The sequence below is a fragment of the Arachis stenosperma genome, chromosome 6, assembly GCF_014773155.1.
Source record: "Arachis stenosperma cultivar V10309 chromosome 6, arast.V10309.gnm1.PFL2, whole genome shotgun sequence".
Classification (NCBI taxonomy): Eukaryota; Viridiplantae; Streptophyta; class Magnoliopsida; order Fabales; family Fabaceae; genus Arachis; species Arachis stenosperma.
In genome coordinates, this window is record NC_080382.1 from 27050306 (window position 1) to 27074660 (window position 24355).

Sequence of the window (24355 nt, forward strand, 5' to 3'; positions counted from 1 at the left end):
GCTCCAATCAGCCAAATTGAAGAAAATACAACTCCATTCCGGTGAAGAACATCATGCCATAATAATGCTTGTGGAAAAGGGGAGAGGTTAGGTAAAACAACGTAGGTAATAATTCTACAAAAGTTCTTATGACTTGATTTTGAAGTTCTTGTCATCTTATGATTCCAAAATTTAAGAATCGTAACAAATATTCTCCTTTCAAGCTCCATGGTGAATAGGAGCTGCCTGTGTTTATTATTTACATGCAACTAACTAATGGTGTATATCAGCAGTTTCCTGTCATGCCGTATCAGAATCAGAAGTACGTTGTTGGATAAGATCTTCTGTATTTTCCTCGTATGCAATTTCCTCTTGTGGTTCTTGTATAGGACCTTGAGGGGTTCCAAACACAGTGGAAAATATCTTACTATGACACTCATCACAGAAAAAGAAATAGGAAAAGTGGCCCTCATTTTGTAACTTGTGGATTATTGCCTCTGGTAATACCCGTCCTATGTATTCCATCATTGATGGTGGGACCACTCTATCATCCATTCCCTGTTCAAAATTCAAGAAGGAAACGTCAGACCCGCATGTAACAAGTTCAACTGTAAGAAAGTTAAGACAACAAGAAAAACAAGGAAACAACAAAAAAAAAAAAAAGAAGAAACGAAAGAAAGGAGGGCGTTTGAGTCTGTTCTGTAGTACAGATTAGTTAATCCATGAACAAGTGTCATCTAAGTTCTAAGACTGTAGTAAAAGAATTTAGAAGTCATTAAATTGGCTTAATAGTAGGATAAAAAATTATTTTATGTTAATTACAGGATTTGTTAAATTATTTTATGTTAATTACAGATTTGTTTGGATGAATTTCTAAAAGAATATTTTTTTTTCGAATTTTTTTAAAAAAAATTAGAAAAATAAAAATAATTTTATGTTTAAATAATCCGCGGCTGGTACTAGCGGTTTCTGTGCAATTGTAAATCGCTACTGGCAGTAGCGGTTTATATAAAATAGTGAAACAATGTATTTACGTATCCGTTTTTGAAACAATGTATTTACGTAAAATTGGGGTTCAAACAATTTAAAAACGTAAATTGCCCAAAAAATTATAACTAATAAACAAAATATTTTTTTCTAGTAGTTTTATTTTTACTATTAAAAATTTAACAAACACGCTAAAAAAATAAAAAAAATCATTGAAAAAAGATCTTTTAGATTTTTTCAACAACTTAATGACACACAAACAAGCATATAGTATCCTCTGATGTCTCTTTCCATTAAATTATGATTATTATTTTTTATCGGAATAATAAATATAAAAGTAAAGTTAGAATAAAATAAGTATCGAAAGCATCATTAAATAATCTTGAGCAACAAATTTATAGCTAAAAAGACACTTATTTCGACCACCAAGAGGACTTGGTTGATCAAAACTCAATTTTGAGGTACTGGTCATGCATAATGAAATAACCTTGAATACCATAGTTTACTGATAAGAAGATCAAGTTCCTGATATATAACAGAAATGTAGAACATGATAGCAGCAATAGCCAATGAAGGTTATGACTTATGAGTTTCAAACCTGCCATATGTGTATAAGGCCAGGAAATCCTTCTAACTCACATTCTGCCTGACTGTACATGGACTTCAACCAAAGAAGTAAACTTCTTGTTTGACACTTCCTCTGCACACGAAGTTCTTCTATGCCAAAACCCCATTTCGATACCTGAAGAATAACTTCCTCTATAAATGGCTGCACACTTCCCTGACGAACCGACTCCTCCACATCACGCTGCCAAAATTCTTCAAATTCTGGTTCTTCAATCAAAATATCATCCTGAACATATGAAAAAGATCATGACAGAAATCCATTTCATTACACTGCAGCTTAAGTCAATGCTCAATAATATTTGATCATGATCTAATGTTATCACACAATCACCTTCTTTCCTAATGAATAATATAGCTGCTTATCAATTTGATCATGATTTTCCGGCAAGAAGTTCTTCTTGTAGAAAAAAGAGAGAAGTTTCGGAAACCTATGAGCCAATATATACATAAATTTCCTCTTTGGCAGCCACTTCACCCAAGTTCTTTTCATCTCGTCTTTAACCATGCCAGGTTCATATGGATTAATCATAGGAGCTAGCATCACTGCACCTGCAATCTCAGGTAAGACCATAAATCACATTATTAGATGACAAATGTATGAGGAGCACTATAAAGGTAACCAGTCACTATACATTTTATCAAGGCTAACAACCTGCGACTCTGTCAGGAATATATCTGAGTGATGCCCAGGCATGAACACATCCACTTGAATGACATAGCACCCAGAACTTAACAGTAACATTGACAGCATTGGCTAAATGTAACATGTCAGTGGCTGATGAATTGAGATTTCTGGTGGGATGAGGGTCACTTTCCCCAAAACCAGGAAGATCATATGTGACCAAACGGACACCGTAATCTTCAAGCAATGATGCTTTAACCCCAGGTATACCTTGCATAGGTAGGGAGCAAGACAATAGAACATAACAAAAGATTAGAACTCTAATTGGCAGTGTATGCTGTTGATAAGAAGATGCATGAAATACAATTGAAGCCCTTTTCTCTGATTATTAAGAAAGACTAAATTACTTCTTATACCTGCTAATCGAGATGAAAGTAAAGAATGTGGAGCAACAAGAGAAAATCTAGCTCTGGCAGCTGAAACACCTTGCTCATAATAAGACATGTTTCTACCGTCTGGAAGTAATATGCGTCTAGCACTGGGAGGGTGTGTGCGAACCTTCATCACCTCGGTTAGAGCATCATGATTGGGATCTACACTTATAGCTGCAAATAACTTGCATAAAGTTAGTAAATCCTGTAACAGATTAATTTAATAAATTACAGAACTTGTTCCAAAATCCGATAGAATAGAATGTACACGAGGATTGATTGACTGCAATGGCATAGATATAGAAAATCAATTATAGGCGAACACGCAAGTTCACTGAGGCATGGATAGTCAACCAATGATCCCATTGCAACAAGTTTCAAACTATAGTGCATAGCGTTGTAACTGATAACTAACAACAATGAACAATTTTACTAATTATACCATTCCGATTATCTTTCTAATTCCTAAATAAAGTAAAAGTCAAATATTTCATGAAATGAATAATATAAAAACTTAAAAAGTAATTAAAAATTTTTTAAAAATTAGAAGGGTATTTAGAATGACTATTTCGGAGTATGTCATTATTTTTCAATAACAAAAGAATATTTATCCTCACAATTAGTAAATAGTGGCCGCATTAAATATTTTTTTTAACATGTTCAAGACAATGATGGTGATCGAAGACTAACACGTATAAACTATAAAATATAAATTGTTCTCGGAAACAAATTCATCACAACCGTGGAAATCCAATAGCATTATATGAGATGGAATTAGAATAAGAAACGAACCTGCGAGGGCAAGAACAAAGACGAAGACGACGATGGACCAGGCATGGAAGGGATCGCGATCCTCGGGCAAGAAATCGTTGAGGAAACTCAACCTCTTTGAGACCTTAGCGCAAGGCAGTGCGAAGTTTCTGAAAAGGAAGGAATCTTCGTTGAGAAAGTTCTGCCGCAGTATGTCCCTGCATCCCCTACCTAACTCCATCAGTATCTCACACCATGCCATCAAGAACCCCATCGCCTGCTCCTTCAAGCTCTCCTCCCCCTCCGCCACCACCACTGGCTCCTCCACGCTCGGCGGAGGCGGCGCGTACACCGATCTCCTCACCTCAAACGTCGTGGAAGACGAGAAACCGACCGGATCGTCGTCCATGAGACTCGCTAGCTCATCGCTCCACGAATTCGTCACTCTCATTTCCGCCATTAATTATTTATTTCCCACTCACACTCACTCACTGGAAGCAGAGTTTCATAACTCGTGAAACGGTTTATGACATCACAAAATGAATTGTAGTGGAGATAATGATGGTGATAGAACACGAATCATTCGATTAACTGCTACTCTCTCTCTCTCTCTCTCGGATGCGTGATCTGGAAGCGAAGTGTTGAATAAAAACAAAAGGAAAAGATTAAAAAGAAGAGGGAGATAGGAATAGTAGTACTAAGTCTAACCAACCAAATAAAGAAAGAAGGAAAATGCAAAAAGTAAGTATGGAATGGAATGTGGAGTGGGTAGTGGTAACTCTCTGTTATTCTGACAGTGGTGAGACATGTGCCCCAGTGAAAATCACAAGGCCTATGCGAATTGTTAGCATTTTCCTTGATTTTCTACTGCTACTTACTGTTTGGTTTGCCAAGCAAGAGAGAGTCAACTAAGACGGTCAAGGAAAAATAGAATAATAAAAGGGTGACCTATTCCACTATTCCATAACAGATGACAAGGAATTTTGCATGGTTCTGAAAACCGGACCGGACCGGCCGGTTCAACCGGAAAAACCGGGAACCGGTCAGTTAACCGGTCCGGGTAAGTTCAAAAACCGACCAACAAAAAATCGGTAAAAAAATCGGTCGAACCGATCGGTTAATCGGTAAACTGGTCGAATCGACCGGTTTTTTAACGGTTTTTTAACAGTTTTTTATTAAATTAATATATTTAAAATTATTTTTAGGATTTTTAATAATTTTATTTAATATTTAATTAAACCAGTTGAACCCCGGTTGAACCCCGATCGAACTATTAAACCATTAAACCAGTAACCTCACCGGTTCATTGACCGGTCCGGTTCTCGCAACCTTGGAATTTTGTAAGCAGCAACAATTTTGTTTAGTCTTTCCATTAAAGGTATTTGTCTCAAATTTTGATTTATGTAAACTTTTTTAGTTCATAGAAAAAGGAGAGAGGTTTATTATATTTGAATTAACAAAATCTCATTAAATAATTCAGAGGGAGCAAATGTATTGTACTAGGAAGTGGAAAGGAGTGAGGGAAGGAGATTTGGTGGGCAGCTGGGGGCGGGCCAATTGTTTAGTGGGGACAGTTGTTGGTGGCAGTGTCAGATAATCAGCAATTCAGCATCACATGTGATGAGTTGCCTGGATCAATTCAATGTCATCGGGATCTTTTCTTTCTCGTCAATCTTCTCATGTGCTCATCTCCCATTATTTTTATTATTAGATAATTGCTATTAAAATTTATTTATTTTTTATTATGTTTAGTTTTTTTTATCTATTTCATTTCTTCATTTTAAAATTTAATAGATATTTTAAATTTTTTAAAGAAAAAATTTCAAGTGTAGATACATCATTATTTTGATTATTTTCCTTCTATCCTCAACCTTCCCGTTTTTTCGGTAAACGACCTTTCATTTTTTTTTTCAAGTGAATAACAAATGAAGAAAGCCCATACCGTTTTTTCTTTTGGGTAGCCCTAGCTCTGGTTATTGGGCTTTACAAACAGAAGATCCAGGCAATATTAGAAAACTTGGTACTTTCTTCTTCTGGAAGATGACTTAGCATTTGGGTTTAATAATTGGACTCCGTAGCCCAATATAGTAGCAGTGAGGAATGAATATTTAGCGTGCTTGAAACACATTAATATTCTAATTTGGATAAATTTAATTTAACCACTTTTTGAAATAAAACTTTTTTTTACGTAATTGCAATATAATGCATGTTAATTGTTGAGCTTGTATCTTTCCTTAAAAATAACTGTAATTGTTTTCATGTGACTTTTTAAAATAAGTCATTATTAGAAAAAAATAGTTACTAAAATAATAGTGTTTTGAGAGTTTTTTGAAATTGTGATTTGGGTCTGAATATAAGATCTAAATTTCTTTTGGAGTAGCATTTGATGTTTATATTGAGGTGTCGCCGTCCAACATCTTAATGAAGATAGAAAGTGGTACCTGCAAGAGACTCTAATACTTAAGTTAGCAAAATTTTAGGCAAATTTTTTATATAGAATAGAATTTGAAGAATACCTGACGTGTCAGCGTATTTATAGTTGTAAGTGGTGGGTAGATAACCACTTTATAAAATAGTTTTACTTTGATGGTGAATAATTATTCCTTTTTATTAGGGAGGTTCTTGAGATCTCATTTCTAAATTAATAGGAGATATCATAGGGGTTAGTTGCTTATTTAAATAAGTAATGCTAAGCCCATGTTGACGTGTCCAACATCCACAAAGTCGGGTAGGTAGTAATGTAAATATGAATACTTATATGTAGAGTGTTGGTTGGATTTCGTTCATTTTGGGCATGGCTTAGTTGTAGGCTTGGGTATAAACAGTGCTCTTACTTGAGACCGAGCTTCTTTAAGTCTAACTCAATCAATTTTAAGTCGGTCCTGATCTCTTGTAGTTTTCTTTCATTCAAGTCGAGTTTACAATCTGCCTTGAAAAATAAGTCGAGTACTAGAGGTGATTCAAATATGAACGTTACGTCTTTTCATAATCGTTCGCGTGTAGTTTCGGTTACTTTGGTAACTGTGCGAGTCATTATATAGGGGATAAAATTACTGTTTTGTCCCTAGTGGTTATATATGTAACGACCTAATTTCTAATACGTCATGATCATACTAAAAGTAATGTGTTATTGACCTATTTTTTATTATCTATTTAATATTAAGTCTTTACGATATTAACACATTCCAGTTTTATCAGATGAAAGCTAATAAATTTTATTTTTATTCATTAATAACCGTTTGAAAAAGACTTTCAATCAATAATAATCACATAATTACTAGAAATACATTATAGTTAATCAATAAACAAAATATACAAGTCTAACCCTCTGAAATAAAAGCTTCAACTAACAAGGCGAGGAAAAATAAATTTTAACAACAACTTAACTTGCAAACAAACTCTTCTATACTTCTACAGTTTCACAAAAGCCTTCATACCTGTAACTAAAAAAGTTGGAAAGAGGGGGTAAGAACTAGGGAGTTCTTAGTAGGGTCGGGGTTAGAAATTAAGTTCATTTTACTATTGTTAGCCAACAGCATCAACAAGTAACAGAATACATTCAACTTAACAAATAAAGAATACAGAAATCCAACAATCATAAAGTACATACAGAGCACCTGCACACATACACAGAAAATACATCACAGAGGAATACGCACAAACAAGCATGATGCATGTCTAGCCCTACGCAAGCCATGAGATGATGTGTCAGTTGCCTATCCGCTCCCAATATTACCCGGACAAAAGTTCCAGATATGACTTTCCATATGCATATAGTGTATATATACGTCTTATGGCCAGATCGCATACAATATGACTTTTAAATGTGTTATAATATGCTTACATTCGAAAAACAGTTCATAATATGTAGGCATCTCCACTATACATTTGGCATTAAGGTCCAAACAACAATCATGCTTCATCTGCTCTCATGAGGCAAATAGTCTTTATAATTTTTTTTTTCATCTTTGACACCTTTACTCTCCTGTGGCAGAGATCTGCTCTTATGTGATAGACATCTCTTTAGTTAATATATTATTTTCTTTTCTATTTCCTACTCTCCTGTGGCAAAAGTTCTTTAGATTCTTTAGTCTTTATTCTTTACTCTACTGTGACAGAGATCCTTTTAATCTTTTTCTTTTCTTATTTTTTCTTTTCTTTCTTCTTTTCTATCTTATCTTTCTCTTTTACTTTCTTACATTTCAACAATATAAATTATCTACGCACTCCTTTTTCGCCATTCCCTGAGTATCTTATGAATAAAGAATCAAAGATTTTTAACTTAACTTTGTTTTTCTAAATCTTTTAAAGGGTATAGCTATTTTATCTTCTTATAATATTATAAATAGATATAAAATAATATTTTTTAATTAGAATACTAATATATTATATTAATATAAGAAAATTATTATTAATAATAAAAGAATAATATCATTATTGCTTTACTATTATTTAAAACTTGTTAACTAAAGTTTTATACTTAGACTTTTAAGAATTATATTTTAACCTTAAACTTTAAAATAGTTTTACTTTTAACCCAATAATTTTATAAATTATTAAAATAATCTTACATATTTTAATATTTTTAAAAATATCTTTGAACTTTATAAAATATTCATTTTACCCCTGAACTTCTGCTTATTACCCAAAATACGCATAAACTTATAAAATTACTATTTTTAACTACGATCTTTTATCAAAATACAATCTTATTCTAAAAAATAAACTGTGTTGGTGATCACACCTCCTCTTTAAAAACTGAACCTTCTTTTAATTTTTTCAAATTTTTTATTTGATTTTTAATCAATTTTTGAACTTCTTGATTACCGATTTTCACAGAGTTCACCTTAGCCTTTCAACCACCAAATTTTATCATCAATTTTTCATCAAGAACAAGCTTATAAACAACCTTTAAATCAACCAAAACAGTTTGGTTCTTGCTATCCTCTTGAAGTCGAACTACAAGTCAATTTTCTTGAGCTGCTGCTTGTAGAGAGATTGTCTCAATCCATTGTTGAGTTTGTTTAGTAAACCCAATATTTTATGTAAAAAATAAGAATAAACTTCAAAAACCATAAAATTTTTATCAAGAATTTAGAAGTGAAAGTGGAGCATATCTCCAAGCAATTGACAAAAAAGCTTTCAAGTAAGATAATGCTAAATCCTATAGAAGAATGCGAGGCAATCAATGTAAGGGGTCTATACCTTAGTGAGCTGAACAGAAGCATGAAAAGTGACTTGATTGATGAATTGATTCAAGAAGCCCTTAGTAATGGAACCCTAAAGAATGCCCCATAGCACTCAAATGGTGACAAAAAAGAGAAGTGATGAGCGGATAATTTATACACTTTTTGGCATTATTTTTAGATAGTTTTTAGTATGATCTAGCTACTTTTTAGTATATTTTTATTAGTTTTTAAATAAAATTCACATTTCTGGATTTTACTATGAGTTTGTGTGTTTTTCAATGATTTCAGATATTTTCTGGCTGAAATTGAGGGACTTGAGCAAAAATCTTATTCAGAGGCTGAAGAAGGATTGTAGATGCTGTTGGATTCTGACCTCCCTGCACTCGAAATTAAATTTTTGGAGCTACAAGAGTCCAAATGGCGCGCTCTCAATTGCGTTGGAAAGTGAACATCCAGGGCTTTCCAGAAATATATAATAGTCCATACTTTGACCGAGTTTAGACGATGCAAACTGGCATTCAACGCCAGTTTTCTGTCATATTCTGGCGTTAAACGCCAGAAACAAGTTGCAAGCTAGAGTCAAACGCCAAAAACAAGCTACAAACTGGCGTTTAAATCCAAGAGAAGTCTCTACACATGAAAGCTTCAATGCTCAGCCTAAGCACGCACCAAGTGGGCCCGAAAGTGAATTTCTGCATCATTTACTTATTTCTGTAACCCTAGTAACTAGTTTAGTATAAATAGAACTTTTTACTATTGTATTAGACATCTTGGATGCTGGGATCTTTTGATCATCCTTGATCTTGGGATCAGGTCTTTTTCCCTATTTTCGAATTCACATGCTATTTGGGGAGGCTGGCCATTCGGCCATGCCTAGACCTTGTTCTTATGTATTTTCAACGGTGGAGTTTCTACACACCATAGATTAAGGTGTGGAGCTCTACTGTTCCTCGAGTATTAATGCAATTACTACTATCTTCTATTCAATTCATGCTTATTCCTGTTCTAAGATATTCATTCGCACTTCAACCTGATGAATGTGATGATCCGTGACACTCATCACCATTCTCACTTATGAACGCGTGCCTGACAAACACTTCCATTCTACCTGCAAAAGCTAGAGTGTGTATCTCTTGGATTCCTGGTCCACGACGCATGGTTGCCTCTCCTGACAACAGAGCCTTCCATTCCGTGAGATCAGAGTATTCGTGGTATAAGCTAGAATCCATTGGCAGCATTCTTGAGATCCAAAAAATCTAAACCTTATCTGTGGTATTTCGACTAGGATCTGGGATGGGATGACTGTGACGAGCTTCAAACTCGCGACTGTAGAGCGTGGTGACAGACGCAAAAGGATAGTAAATCCTATTCCTACACGATTGAGAACCAACAGCTGATTAGCCATGCTGGAAACCGTAGAGGACCATTTTCACTGAGAGGACGGGAAGTAGCCATTGACAACGGTGGCACCCAACATACAGCTTGCCATAGAAAGGAGTATGAAGGATTGGATGAAGGAAGTAGGAAAGCAGAGATTCAAGAGGGATAAAGCATCTCCATACACTTATCTGAAATTCCCACCAATGATTTACATAAGTATCTCTATCTTTATTTTATGTTTTATTTATATTTTAATTATCAAAACTCCATAACCATTTGAATCCGTCTGACTGAGATTTACAAGGTGACCATAGCTTGCTTCAGGCCGACAATCTCTGTGGAATTGACCCTTACTCACGTAAGGTTTATTACTTGGGCGACCCAGTGCACTTGCTGGTTAGTTGTGCGAAGTTGTGAAAAAGAGTTGAGATTACTGGTGCACGAAATTGTGATCATCAATGGCGCCATCAACATGGTACGCTCAATTGCAATCTCAACTCTTTATCACAACTTCGCACAACTAACCAGCAAGTGCACTGGGTCGTCCAAGTAATAAACCTTACGCGAGTAAGGGTCGATCCCACGGAGATTGTTGGTATGAAGCAAGCTATGGTCATCTTGTAAATCTCAGTCAGGCGGATTCAAATGGTTATGAAGGATTGATAATTAAAAGATGAATAAAACATAAAATAAAGATAGAGATACTTATGTAATTCATTGGTGAGAATTTCAGATAAGCGTTTGGAGATGCTTTGTCCCTTCCGTCTCTCTGCTTTCCTACTGTCTTCATCCAATCCTTCTTACACCTTTCCATGGCAAGCTGTATGTTAGGCATCACTGTTGTCAATGGCTACATTCCCGTCCTCTCAGTGAAAATGTTCAACGCGCTCTGTCACAGCACGGCTATTCATCTGTCAATTCTCGATCATGTCGGAATAGAATCCAGTGATTCTTTTGCGTTTGTCACTAACGCCCCACAATCGCGAGTTTGAAGCTCATCACAGTCATTCAATCCCTGAATCCTACTCAGAATACCACAGACAAGGTTTAGACCTTCCGGATTCTCAAGAATGACCGCCAATGGATTCTAGATTATACCATGAAGATTCTGATTAAGGAATCCAAGAGATAAACATTCAAGCCTTGTTTGGATGTAGAACGGAGGTGGTTGTCAGGCACGCGTTCATAAGTGAGAATGATGATGAGCGTCACATAATCATCACATTCATCATGTTCTTGGGTGCGAATGAATATCTTAGAACAAGAATAAGCTGACTTGAATGGAAAATAGTAGTAATTGCATTAATACTCGAGGTACAGCAGAGCTCCACACCTTAATCTGTGGTGTGTAGAAACTCCACCGTTGAAAATACATAAGTGATAATGGTGATCATTGGCTTCGGCCCCCAGAGAGGGAACCAGAAGAACCAAGATGAAAATACAATAGCAAAAGGTCTTATTTATAGAGAACTAGTAGCTTAGGGTTTACAGAAATGAGTAAATGACATAAAAATCCACTTCCGGGCCCACTTGGTGTGTGCTTGGGCTGAGCATTGAAGCTTCCATGTGTAGAGACTTTTCTTGGAGTTAAACGCCAGCTTTTGTGCCAGTTTGGGCGTTTAACTCCCACTTCTGTGCCAGTTCCGGCGTTAAACGCCGGGAATTCTGGAGCTGATTTGAAACGCCTGTTTGGGCCATCAAATCTCGGGCAAAGTATAGACTATTATATATTGCTGGAAAGCCGTAGATGTCTAATTTTCAACGCAATTGAGAGCGCGCCAATTGGACTTCTGTAGCTCCAGAAAATCCACTTCGAGTGCAGGGAGGTCAGAATCTAACAGCATATGCAGCCCTTTTCAGCCTCTGAATCAGATTTTTGCTCAGGTCCCTCAATTTCAGCCAGAAAATACCTGAAATCACAGAAAAATACACAAACTCATAGTAAAGTCCAAAAAAGTGAATTTTAAATAAAAACTAATAAAAATATAATAAAAACTAACTAAAACATACTAAAAACATACTAAAAACAATGCCAAAAAGTGTATAAATTATCCGCTCATCACAACACCAAACTTAAATTATTGCTTGTCCCCATGCAACTGAAAATGAAATAGGATAAAAAGAAGAGAATATACTATGGACTCCAAAATATCAATGAAACTTAGCTCCAATTAGATGAGCGGGACTTGTAGCTTTTTGCCTCTGAATAGTTTTGGCATCTCACTTTTATCCTTTGAAGTTCAGAATGATTGGCTTCTATAGAAACTCAGAATCCAGATAGTGTTATTGATTCTCCTAGTTAAGTATGTTGATTCTTGAACACAGTTACTTTATGAGTCTTGGCCGTGGCCCAAAGCACTCTGTTTTCCAGTATTACCACTGGATACATACATGCCACAGACACATAACTGGGTGAACCTTTTCAGATTGTGACTCAGCTTTACTAGAGTCCCCAATTAGAGATGTCCAGGGTTCTTAATCACACTCTTTTTGCCTTGGATCATGACTTTAACCGCTCAGTCTCAAGTTTTCACTTGACACCTTCACGCCACAAGCACATGGTTAGGGACAGCTTGGTTTAGCCGCTTAGGCCAGGATATTATTCCTGTAGGCCCTCCTATCCACTGATGCTCAAAGCCTTGGATCCTTTTTATTACCCTTGCCTTTTGGTTTAAAGGGCTATTGGCTTTTTCTGCTTGCTTTTTTTTCTCTTCTTTTTTTTTTTTTGAATTCACTGCTTTTTCTTGCTTCAAGAATCATTTTTATGATTTTTCAGATCCTCAATAACATTTCTCCTTTTCTATCATTCTTTCTAGAGCCAAAAATTTTAACATTCATGAACAAAAAATTCAAAAGATATATGCACTGTTCAAGCATACATTCAGAAAACAAAAAGTATTGTCACCACATCAAATAATTAAACCAGTTTCAAGGATGAATTCAAAATCATGTACTTCTTGTTCTTTTGTAATTAAAACATTTTTCATTTAAGAAAGGTGATGGATTCATAGGGCATTCATAGCTTTAAGGCATAGACACTAAGACACTAATGATCATGTAATAAGACACAAACATAGATAAACATATGCATAAAAATTCGAAAAACAGAAAAATAAAGAACAAGGAGATTAAAGAACGGGTCCACCTTAGTGATGGCGGCTTGTTCTTCCTCTTGAAGATCTTATGGAGTGCTTGAACTCCTCAATGTCTCTTCCTTGCCTTTGTTGCTCCTCTCTGATGACTTTTTGGTCTTTTCTAATTTCATGGAGGAGGATGGAATATTCTTAGTGCTCCACCCTTAGTTGTCCCATGTTGGAACTTAATTCTCCTAGGGAGGTGTTAATTTGCTCCCAATAGTTTTGTGGAGGAAAGTGCATCCCTTAAGGCATCTCAGGGATTTCATGATGAGGAATTTCCTCATGCTCATGTCTATGAGTGGGATCTCCTGTTTGCATTGAGCTCCTTCCACACAGATATCCATGAGGACTTGGTCCAATTGATTAAATTTGACCTTTTTTGAGTTTGAAAAGGGACCTCGGGGATCACCTTCTTCTTGGCCACAACTTCATAGAGGTGGTTTTGATGCACCCTTGAGATGAATCTCTCCATCTCCCATGACTCGGAGGTGGATGCTTTTGCCTTCCCTTTCCTCTTTCTAGAGGTTTCTCCGGCCTTAGGTGCCATAAATGGTTATGGAAAAACAAAAGCAATGCTTTTACCACACCAAACTTAGAAGGTTTGCTCGTCCTCGAGCAAAAGAAGAAAGAAGAGAGTAGAAGAAGAAGAAATAGAGGAGATGGAGGGGGCTTTGTGTTTCGGCCAAGGGGGAGAAGTAGTGTTTAGGTTGTGTGAAAATGAGGGAGTGAAGATGGGTTTATATAGGGGTGGAGAGGGGGGTATGGTTCGGCCATTATGGGTGGGTTTGGGAGGGAAAGTGGTTTGAATTTGAATGGTGAGGTAGGTGGGGTTTTATGAAGGATGGATGTGAGTGGTGAAGAGAATGGTGGGATTTGATAGGTGAGGGGTTTTTGGAAAAGAGGTATTGAGGTGATTGGTGAATGGGTGAAGAAGAGAAAGAGTGGTGGGGTAGGTGGGGATTCTGTGGGGTCCACAGATCCTGAGGTGTCAAGGATAACTCATCCCTGCACCAAATGGCGTGTAAAATGCCCTTTCTGCCAATCCTGGCGTTAAACGCCGGGCTGCTGCCCTTTTCTGGCGTTAAACGCCAGTCTGGTGCCCCTTTCTGGCGTTAAACGCCCATTTGCTGCCCTTATTGGCGTTTAAACGCCAGCAAGCTTTTCCTCTAGGGTGTGCTGTTTTTCTTTCTGTTTTTCATTCTGTTTTTTCTTTTTCAATTGTTTTTGTGACTTCATATGATCATCAACCTATAGAAAACATAAAATAACAATGGAAAATAGATAAATATAATATTGGGTTGCCTCCCAACAAGCGCTTCTTTAATGTCAGTAGCTTGACAGTGGGCTCTCATGGAGCCTCAAAGATACTCAGAGCAATGTTGGAACCTCCCAACACCAAACTTAGAGTTTGAATGTAGGGGTTCAACACCAAACTTAGAATTTGGTTGTGGCCTCCCAACACCAAACTTAGAGTTTGACTGTGGGGGCTCTGTTTGACTCTGTTTTGAGAGAAGCTCTTCATGCTTCCTCTCCATGGTTACAGAGGGATATCCTTGAGCCTTAAACACAAAGGATTCTTCATTCACTTGAATGATCAATTCCCCTCTGTCGACATCAATCACAGCCTTTGCTGTGGCTAGGAAGGGTCTGCCAAGGATGATGGATTCATCCATGCACTTCCCAGTCTCTAGGACTATGAAATCAGCAGGGATGTAATGGTCTTCAATCTTTACCAGAACATCCTCTACAAGTCCATAAGCTTGTTTTCTTGAATTGTCTGCCATCTCTAGTGAGATTCTTGCAGCTTGTACCTCAAAGATCCCTAGCTTCTCCATTACAGATAGAGGCATAAGGTTTACGCTTGACCCTAGGTCACATAGAGCCTTCTCGAAGGTCATGGTGCCTAATGTACAAGGTATTGAGAACTTCACAGGGTCCTGTCTCTTTTGAGGTAATCTCTGCCTAGTCAAGTCATCCAGTTCTTTGGTGAGTGATGAGCGGATGATTTGTATACTTTTTGGCATTGTTTTTAGTATGTTTTTGATATGATCTAGTTAGTTTTTAGTATATTTCTATTAGTTTTTAGTTAAAATTCACTTTTCTGGACTTTACTATGAGTTTGTGTGTTTTTCTGTGATTTCAGGTATTTTCTGGCTGAAATTGAGGGACCGGAGCAAAAATCTGATCCAGAGACTCAAAAGGACTGCAGATGCTGTTGGATTCTGACCTCCCTGCACTCGAAGTGGATTTTCTGGAGCTACAGAAGCCCAATTGGCACGCTCTCAACGGCGTTGGAAAGTAGACATCCTGGGCTTTCCAGCAATATATGATAGTCCATACTTTGCCCAAGATTTGATGGCCCAAACCGGCGTTCAAAGTCACCTCAAGAAATTCCAGCGTTAAACGCCGGAACTGGCACCTAATTGGGAGTTAAACGCCCAAACTGGCACTAAAGCTGGCGTTTAACTCCAAGGAGAGTCTCTACACGAAATTTCTTCATTGCTCAGCCCAAGCACACACCAAGTGGGCCCGGAAGTGGATTTTTATGTCATTTACTCATCTATGTACTAGTTTTCTATAAGTAGGACCTTTTACTATTGTATTAGGACATCTTGGTAGCTATCTTTGAGTTTTATGCTATCTTAGATCATCGGGAGGATGGCCATTCGGCCATGCCTAGACCTTATGCTTATGTATTTTCAACGGTGGAGTTTCTACACACCATAGATTAAGGTGTGGAGCTCTGCTGTACCTCGAGTATTAATGCAATTACTATTGTTCTTCCATTCAATTCCGCTTGTTCTTTTACCAAGATATCACTTGTTCTTCAACCTGATGAAGGTGATGATTGACGCCCATCACCCTTCTCACCTATGAACAAGGTGACTGACAACCACTCTTGTTCTACAAGCATTCGAGGCTTAGTGAATATCTCTTGGATTTCTGATTGCATGATGCATGGTTGATCGCCTGACAACCGAGTGCTCGCCTGACAAACGAGCCAACCATTCCGTGAGATCAGAGTCTTCGTGGTATAGGCAAGAACTGATGGCAGCATTCAAGAGAATCCGGAAGGTCTAACCTTGTCTGTGGTATTCTGAGTAGGATTCAATGATTGAATGACTGTGACGTGCTTCAAACCTGTAACCTACTGGGCGTTAGTGACAGACGCAAAAGAGTTATTCTATTCCGGTAGGGGAGGGAACCAAACCGGTGATTGGCAGCACTGTGACAGAGTGTGTGCATTAGCTTTCACTGCGCGGATGGGAGGTAGCTGCTGACAACAGTGAAACCTTACACGAGCTTGCCATGGAAAGGAGTAAGAAAGGATTGGATGAAGACAGTGGGAAAGCAGAGAGACGGAAGGGAAGGCATCTTCATACACTTGTCTGAAGCTCTTACACCAATGATATACATAAGTATCACTATCCTTAGCTTCTATGTTATTTTCGTTCATCATCATATATATTTGAGTTTGCCTGACTAAGATTTACAAGATGACCATAGCTTGCTTCAATACTAACAATCTCCGTGGGATCGACCCTTACTCACGTAAGGTTTATTACTTGGACGACCCAGTGCACTTGCTGGTTAGTTGTGCGAAGTTGTGTAATGCCATGGTATTGAGCCACCAAGTTCTTGGAGCCATTACCGGGGATTATTTGAGTTGTGAAAAAGTATTGTTCACAATTTCGCGCACCAGTGAGCAAATGGGGTTCATCCTCCCAAGTCTCATTACCAAATAACTTGTCATTTAGCTTCATGATTGCTCTAAGGTACTTAGCAACTTGCTCTTCAGTGATATCTTCGTCCTCTTCAGAGGAAGAATACTCATCAGAGCTCATGAATGGCAGAAGTAAATCCAATGGAATCTCTATGGTCTCAGTGTGAGCCTCAGATTCCCATGGTCCCTCATTAGGGAACTCATTGGAGGCCATTGAACGTCCATTGAGGTCTTCCTCAGTGGCGATCACTGCCTCTTTCTCCTCTCCAAATTCGGCCATGTTGATGGCCTTACACTCTCCTTTTGGATTCTCTTCTGTATTGCTTGGAAGAGTACTAGGAGGGAGTTCAGTAACTTTCTTACTCAGCTGACCTACTTGTGCCTCCAAGTTTCTAATGGAGGACCTTGTTTCAATCATGATACTTTGAGTGGTTTTTATTAGATTAGAGACCATGGTTGCTAAGTCAGAGTGGCTCTGCTTAGAATTCTCTGTCTGTTGCTGAGAAGATGATGGAAAAGGCTTGCCATTGCTAAACCTGTTTCTTCTACCATTATTGTTGTTGAAACCTTGTTGAGGTCTCTGTTGATCCTTCCATGAGAGATTTGGATGATTTCTCCATGAAGGATTATAGGTGTTTCCATAGGGTTCTCCCATGTAATTCACCTCTTCCATTGATGGGTTCTCAAGATCATAAGCTTCTTCTTCAGATGAAGCGTCCTTAGTACTGCCTGGTGCAGCTTGCATTCCAAACAGACTTTGAGAAATCATATTGACTTGCTGAGTCAATATTTTGTTCTGAGCCAATATGGCATTCAGAGTATCAATTTCAAGAACTCCTTTCTTCTGATTCGTCCCATTGTTCACAGGATTCCTTTTAGAAGTGTACATGAATTGGTTATTTGCAACCATTTTAATGAGTTCTTGAGCTTCTGCAGGCGTCTTCTTCAGATGAAGAGATCCTCCAGCAGAGTTGTCCAATGACATCTTGGGCAGTTCAAACAGACCATCATAGAAGATACCTATGATGCTCCATTCAGAAAGCATGTCAGAAGGACACTTTCTGATCAATTGTTTGTATCTTTCCCAAGCTTCATAGAGGGATTCACCTTCCTTCTGTCTGAAGGTTTGGACTTCCACTCTAAGCTTACTCAATTTTTGAGGTGGAAAGAACTTTGCCAAGAAGGTATTGACTAGCTTTTCCCAAGAGTTCAGGCTTTCTTTAGGTTGTGAGTCCAACCATATCCTAGCTCTGTCTCTTACAGCAAAGGGGTAACCCCATTGGTCTTGACAGTGTCACAGATTTGCAAGAATTCAGCTAAAAACTGATGAGGATCTTCCAATGAAAGTCCATGAAACTTGCAATTCTGTTGCATTAGAGAAACTAATTGAGGCTTAAGCTCAAAGTTGTTTGCTCCAATGGCAGGGATAGAGATGCTTCTCCCATAGAAGTCGGGAGTAGGTGCAGTAAAGTCACCCAGCACCTTCCTTGCATTGTTGGCATTGTTGTTGTTTTCGGCTGCCATGTCTTCTTCTTGTTTGGAGATTTCTGTTAGGTCCTCTACAGAGAGTAGTGCTTTAGCTTCTCTTAGCTTTCGCTTCAAGGTCCTTTCAGGTTCAGGGTTAGCCTCAACAAGAATGCTTTTGTCGTTGCTCCTGCTCATATGAAAGAGAAGAGAACAAGAAAATATGGAATCCTCTATGTCACAGTATAGAGATTCCTTGAGATGTCAGAGGAAAAGAAGAATAGAAGGAGGAGGTAGAAGAAGAAGAATTCGAACTTATCAAGAGGGATAGAGTTCGAATTGTGCATTGAGGAGGAGTGTTAGTCCATAAATAGAAGAATGTGAGAAGAGGGGAAGAATTTTTGAAATTAAAGTAAAAGATTTTAAAATGATTAAAAGAAATTTTGAAAATTTGATTGATGATTTTCGAAAATTAAAGTTGGGAAAGAAATAAAGTGATTTTGAAAAAGATTTTGAAATTAGAAATCAAAAGGATATGATTGAAAACTATTTTGAAAAAGATGTGATTAAGAATATATGATTGAAAAGTTATGGTTTAAAGAGATATGATTGAAAAATAATTTAAAAAGATTTGATTTTTAAAATTAATGACTTGGCTAACAAGAAATTTAAAAGATATGATTCAGACATTAAACCTTTCTCAACAGAAAAGGCAACATACTTAAAATGTTGAATCAAATCATTAATTGTTGGCAAGTATTTTTGAAAAATGGAAAGAAATTGATTTTGAAAATATATGATTGAAAAGATATGATTTGAAAAAGATTTGATTTTGAAAAATTATGGAAACTTGAAAAAAATCTGAATTAAAAACAAAATCTTCCCTCTTGTGCCATCCTGGCGTTAAACGGCCAGAATGGTATCCATTCTGGCGTTTAACGCCCAAAACTCTACCTTTTTGGGCGTTAAACGCCCAGCCAGGTACCCTGACTGGCGTTTAAACGCCAGTTTTCCTTTCTCACTGGGCGTTTTGAACGCCCAACTTTTTCTGTGTAATTCCTCTGCTGTATGTTCTGAATCTTCAATTCTCTGTATTATTGACTTGAAAAGACACAATTTAAAAATTGTTGGATTTTTTTAATGATGAGGAATACTCAAAATGCCACTAAGATCAAATAAACAATGCATGCAAGACACCAAACTTAGAAGTTTGTATACTACTGACACTAACAAATTGAGAATGCATACGAAAAACAACAAAACACTCAAGACAAGAGAATTTAAAGATCAGAGCAAGGAAATCATCAAGAACATCTTGAAGATCAATGAAGAACATAATGCATGTAATTTTCGAAAATTAGAAGACTAAAAATATGCAATGGACACCAAACTTAAAATTAGACACTAGACTCAAACAAGAAACATAAAAATATTTTTGATTTTAAGATTTTATAATTTTCTTTGTATTTTTCAAAAATTATATGGAAAAGAAAATAAAGAGATTCAAAAATTTTTAATAAGAATTCCAGGAATCATGCAATGTTAGTCTAAAGCTTCAGTCTAAAAAGATTAGACATGGCTAGCCAAGCTTCAGCAGGACATTACATTCAACAGCTAAATTGATGAGAATCAATCAGCCTTTGTGATGATAAGAACATCACCTTGAAACTCTAGAATTCATTCTTAAAAATTCTGAAGAAAAGATACATAATCTAAGCAACAAGATGAACCGTCAGTTGTCCAAACTCAAACAATCCTCGGCAACGGCGCCAAAAACTTGGTGTTGTTGCCGGATCAAAACTTGGCACTGTTATTGCAGGAAACAAATGCGAAACTGTAGTTAGGACATTTAATTCCCTGGCAACGGCGCCAAAAACTTGGTGCACGAAATTGTGATCATCAATGGCGCCATCAACATGGTACGCTCAATTTCAATCTCAACTCTTTATCACAACTTCGCACAACTAACCAGCAAGTGCACTGGGTCGTCCAAGTAATAAACCTTACGCGAGTAAAGGTCGATCCCACGGAGATTGTTGGTATGAAGCAAGCTATGGTCATCTTGTAAATCTCAGTCAGACGGATTCAAATGGTTATGGAGGATTGATAATTAAAAGATGAATAAAACATAAAATAAAGATAGAGATACTTATGTAATTCATTGGTGAGAATTTCATATAAGCGTTTGGAGATGCTTTGTCCCTTCCGTCTCTCTGCTTTCCTACTGTCTTCATCCAATCCTTCTTACACCTTTCCATGGCAAGCTGTATGTTGGGCATCACCGTTGTCAATGGCTACAGTCCCGTCCTCTCAGTGAAAATGTTCAACGCACTCTGTCACAGCACGGCTATTTATCTGTCGGTTCTCGATCATGTCGGAATAGAATCCAGTGATTCTTTTGCGTCTGTCACTAACGCCCCACAATCGCGAGTTTGAAGCTCGTCACAGTAATTCAATCCCTGAATCCTACTCAGAATACCACAGACAAGGTTTAGACCTTCCGGATTCTCAAGAATGGCCGCCAATGGATTCTAGCTTATACCACGAAGATTCTGATTAAGGAATCCAAGAGATAAACATTCAAGCCTTGTTTGCATGTAGAACGGAGGTGGTTGTCAGGCACACATTCATAAGTGAGAATGATGATGAGCGTCACATAATCATCACATTCATCATGTTCTTGGGTGCGAATGAATATCTTAGAACAAGAATAAGCTGACTTGAATGGAAAATAGTAGTAATTGCATTAATACTCGAGGTACAGCAGAGCTCCACACCTTAATCTGTGGTGTGTAGAAACTCCACCATTGAAAATACATAAATGATAATGGTGATCATTGGCTTCGGCCCCAAGAGAGGGAACCAGAAGAACCAAGATGAAAATGCAATAGCAAAATGTCTTATTTATAGAGAACTAGTAGCTTAGGGTTTACAGAAATGAGTAAATGACATAAAAATCCACTTCCGGGCCCACTTGATGTGTGCTTGGACTGAGCAAATAAGCTTCCATGTGTAGAGACTTTTCTTGGAGTTAAACGCCAGCTTTTGTGCCAGTTTGGGCGATTAACTCCCACTTCTGTGCCAGTTCCGGCGTTAAACGCCGGAAATTCTTGAGCTGATTTGGAACGCCTGTTTGGGCCATCAAATCTTGGGCAAAGTATGAACTATTATATATTGCTGGAAAGCCCTAGATGTCTACTTTTTAACGCAATTAAGAGCGTGCCAATTGGGCTTCTGTAGCTCCAGAAAATCCACTTCGAGTGCAGGGAGGTCAGAATCCAACAGCATCTGCAGCCCTTTTCAGCCTCTGAATCATATTTTTGCTTAGGTCCCTCAATTTCAGCCAGAAAATACCTGAAATCACAGAAAAACACACAAACTCATAGTAAAGTCCAGAAAAGTGAATTTTAAATAAAAACTAATAAAAATATAATAAAAACTAACTAAAACATACTAAAAATATACTAAAAACAATGCCAAAAAGCGTATAAATTATCCGCTCATTAATTACAATTGTGCATACCAAGTTATTGGCGCCATTTTGTATCACAATTTTGTGCACCAAGTTTTTGGCACTGTTGCTGGGGATTGTTCGACTTTGGACAACTGACGGTTCATCTTGTCGCTCAGATTAGGTAATTTTCTTCTTGTTTTAACCATTATTTTATTTTCAAAAAGTTTTCTAAAATATTTCAAAATTTTTTCTTCTTTTTCGTTCTTTTCAAAATAATTTTCGAAAAAATACAGAAAAATTATAAAATTATAAAACAAAAAAATATTTTGTATTTCTTGTTTGAGTCTAGTGACAATTTTTAAGTTTGGTGTCAATTGCATGTTTTTTAAAATTTGTGCATTTTTCAAAAAATTCATGCATTGCATTCTTCATGATCTTCAAGTTGTTCTTGATAAGTCTTCTTGTTTGATCTTCATATTTTCTTGTTTTGTGTCTTACCTTGTTTTTCATATGCATTTTTAGTTTGTTAATGTCTAAACATGAAAAATTTCTAAGTTTGGTATTTTGCATATTTTTCTTTTCTTGAAAATTTTTTAAAAATAAGTTCTTGATGTTCATCATGATCTTCAAAGTGTTCTTGGTGTTCATCTTGACATTCATAGTGTTCTTGCATGCATCATTTGTTTTAATCCAAAATTTTTATGTGTTGAGTCATTTAGTTGTTTTTCTCTTTCCTCATTAAAATTCAAAAATAAAAAATATCTTTTCCTTATTTTACTCATAATTTTCGAAATCTTTGGGTTGACTTAGTAAAAAATTTTTAAAATAAGTTATTTCTTGTTAGTCAAGTCAAGATTTCAATTTCAAAAAAATTTATCTTTTCAAAATCTTTTTCAAAATAAAATATTTTTCATTTTTTTCCTTTGTTTTTCGAAAATTTTCAAAATTTTTTTCTTAATTTTATCTTCTATTTTCGAAATTATTACTAACATTTAAGGATTTGATTCAAAAATTTCAAGTTTGTTACTTTCTTGTTAAGAAAGGTTCAATCTTTAAATTCTAGAGTCATATCTTTTAGTTTCTTGTTAGTCAAGTCATTAACTTTAATTTTCAAAATCAAATCTTTCTAAATTTCTTTTTCAAATCTTTTTCAAAATAAATTTCAATCATATCTTTTCAAATATATCTTTTTCAAAATCAATTTCAAAATCTTTTCTAACTTCTTATCTTTTCAAAATTGATTTTCAAATCTTTTCCAATTAACTAATTGACTTTTTATTTGTTTTACTATTTCTTATCTTTTTCAAAACCACCTAACTACTTTTCTCTCTCTAATTTTCGAAAATCACCTTCCTCTTTTTCAAAATTCTTTTTAATTAACTAACAGTTTTTAATTTTAATTTTAATTTTATTTCTTCTCTTAATTTTCGAATTATAACTAAATTTTAAAATAAAAACAAAAATATTTTTCTTTTCTTTTCTTCTAATTTTCGAATTTCCCTCTCGCTCTTTCTATTTATTTTATTTATTTACTAGCACTTTTCTTCTCAAAATTCGAACCCATCCCTTCTCTGTGTTCGAATTTTTCTTCTTCTTCCTTCATTATTATTCTTCTACTTACATAAAGGAATCTCTATACTGTAAAATAGAGGATTCCTCTTTCTTTTCTGTCCTCTTCTTTTTTATATGAGCAGGAGTAAGGATAAGGACACTCTTGTTGAAGCAGATCCTGAACCTGAAAGGACTCTGAAGAAGAAGAAGCTAAGAGAAGCTAAAACACAATAATTCAGAGAAAACTTTACAGAGAATCTCGAAAAAGAAGTAATGGCCGAACCCAACAACAATGCAAGGAAGATGCTTGGTGACTTTACTGTACCAAATTCCAACTTCCATGGAAGAAGCATCTCAATCCCTGCCATTGGAGCAAACAACTTTGAGCTAAAGCCTCAATTAGTTTCTCTGATGCAGCAGAATTGCAAGTTTCATGGACTTCCATCAGAAGACCCTTTTCAGTTCTTAACTGAATTCTTGCAGATCTGTGATACTGTTAAGACCAATGGAGTTGATCCTGAGGTCTATAAGCTTATGCTTTTTCCTTTTGCTGTAAGAGACAGAGCTAGAACATGGTTGGACTCTCAACCTAGAGATAGCCTGAACTCTTGGGATAAGCTGGTCACGACTTTCTTAGCTAAGTTCTTTCCTCCTCAAAAGCTGTGCAAGCTTAGAGAGGATGTTCAAACCTTCAGACAGAAAGAAGGTGAATCCTTCTATGAAGCTTGGAAAAGATATAAGCAATTGACCAAAAAGTGTCCTTCTGACATGCTCTCAGAATGGACCATCCTGGATATATTCTATGATGGTCTGTCTGAATTGTCTAAGATGTCATTGGACCATTCTGTAGGTGGATCTATTCACCTGAATAAAATGCTTGCAGAAGCTCAGGAACTCATTGAAATGGTTGCAAATAACCAGTTCATGTACACCTCTGAAAGGAATCATGTGAGTAATGGGACGCCTCAGAGGAAGGGAGTTCTTGAAATTGATACTCTGAATGCCATATTGGCTTAGAATAAAATGCTGACTCAACAAGTCAATATAATTTCTCAGAGCC

General features: G+C 36.5%; 1 protein-coding gene and 2 non-coding genes across 3 annotated transcripts; 1 reads left to right on the plus strand and 2 right to left on the minus strand.

The window, feature by feature from the left end:
• Positions 1–16: 16 nt before the first annotated feature.
• LOC130933851 (uncharacterized) lies at positions 17–4076 on the minus strand. The gene is made up of 6 exons (XM_057863457.1): positions 3439–4076; positions 2632–2820; positions 2246–2485; positions 1925–2142; positions 1565–1819; positions 17–537 (listed from the first exon to the last, which is right to left on the minus strand). Exons 1-6 carry the CDS (start codon positions 3854–3856, stop codon positions 280–282), a joined length of 1578 nt encoding a protein of 525 aa, XP_057719440.1. The 5' UTR covers positions 3857–4076; the 3' UTR covers positions 17–279.
• Positions 4077–17865: 13789 nt separating this feature from the next.
• Positions 17866–17973, plus strand: LOC130938009 (small nucleolar RNA R71). Its single transcript, XR_009069194.1, has one exon. It is a non-coding gene; the product is annotated as a small nucleolar RNA R71 (small nucleolar RNA).
• Positions 17974–23961: 5988 nt separating this feature from the next.
• On the minus strand, positions 23962–24065 carry LOC130937503 (small nucleolar RNA R71). The gene has a single exon (XR_009068719.1). It is a non-coding gene; the product is annotated as a small nucleolar RNA R71 (small nucleolar RNA).
• Between the last annotated feature and the right edge of the window lie 290 nt (positions 24066–24355).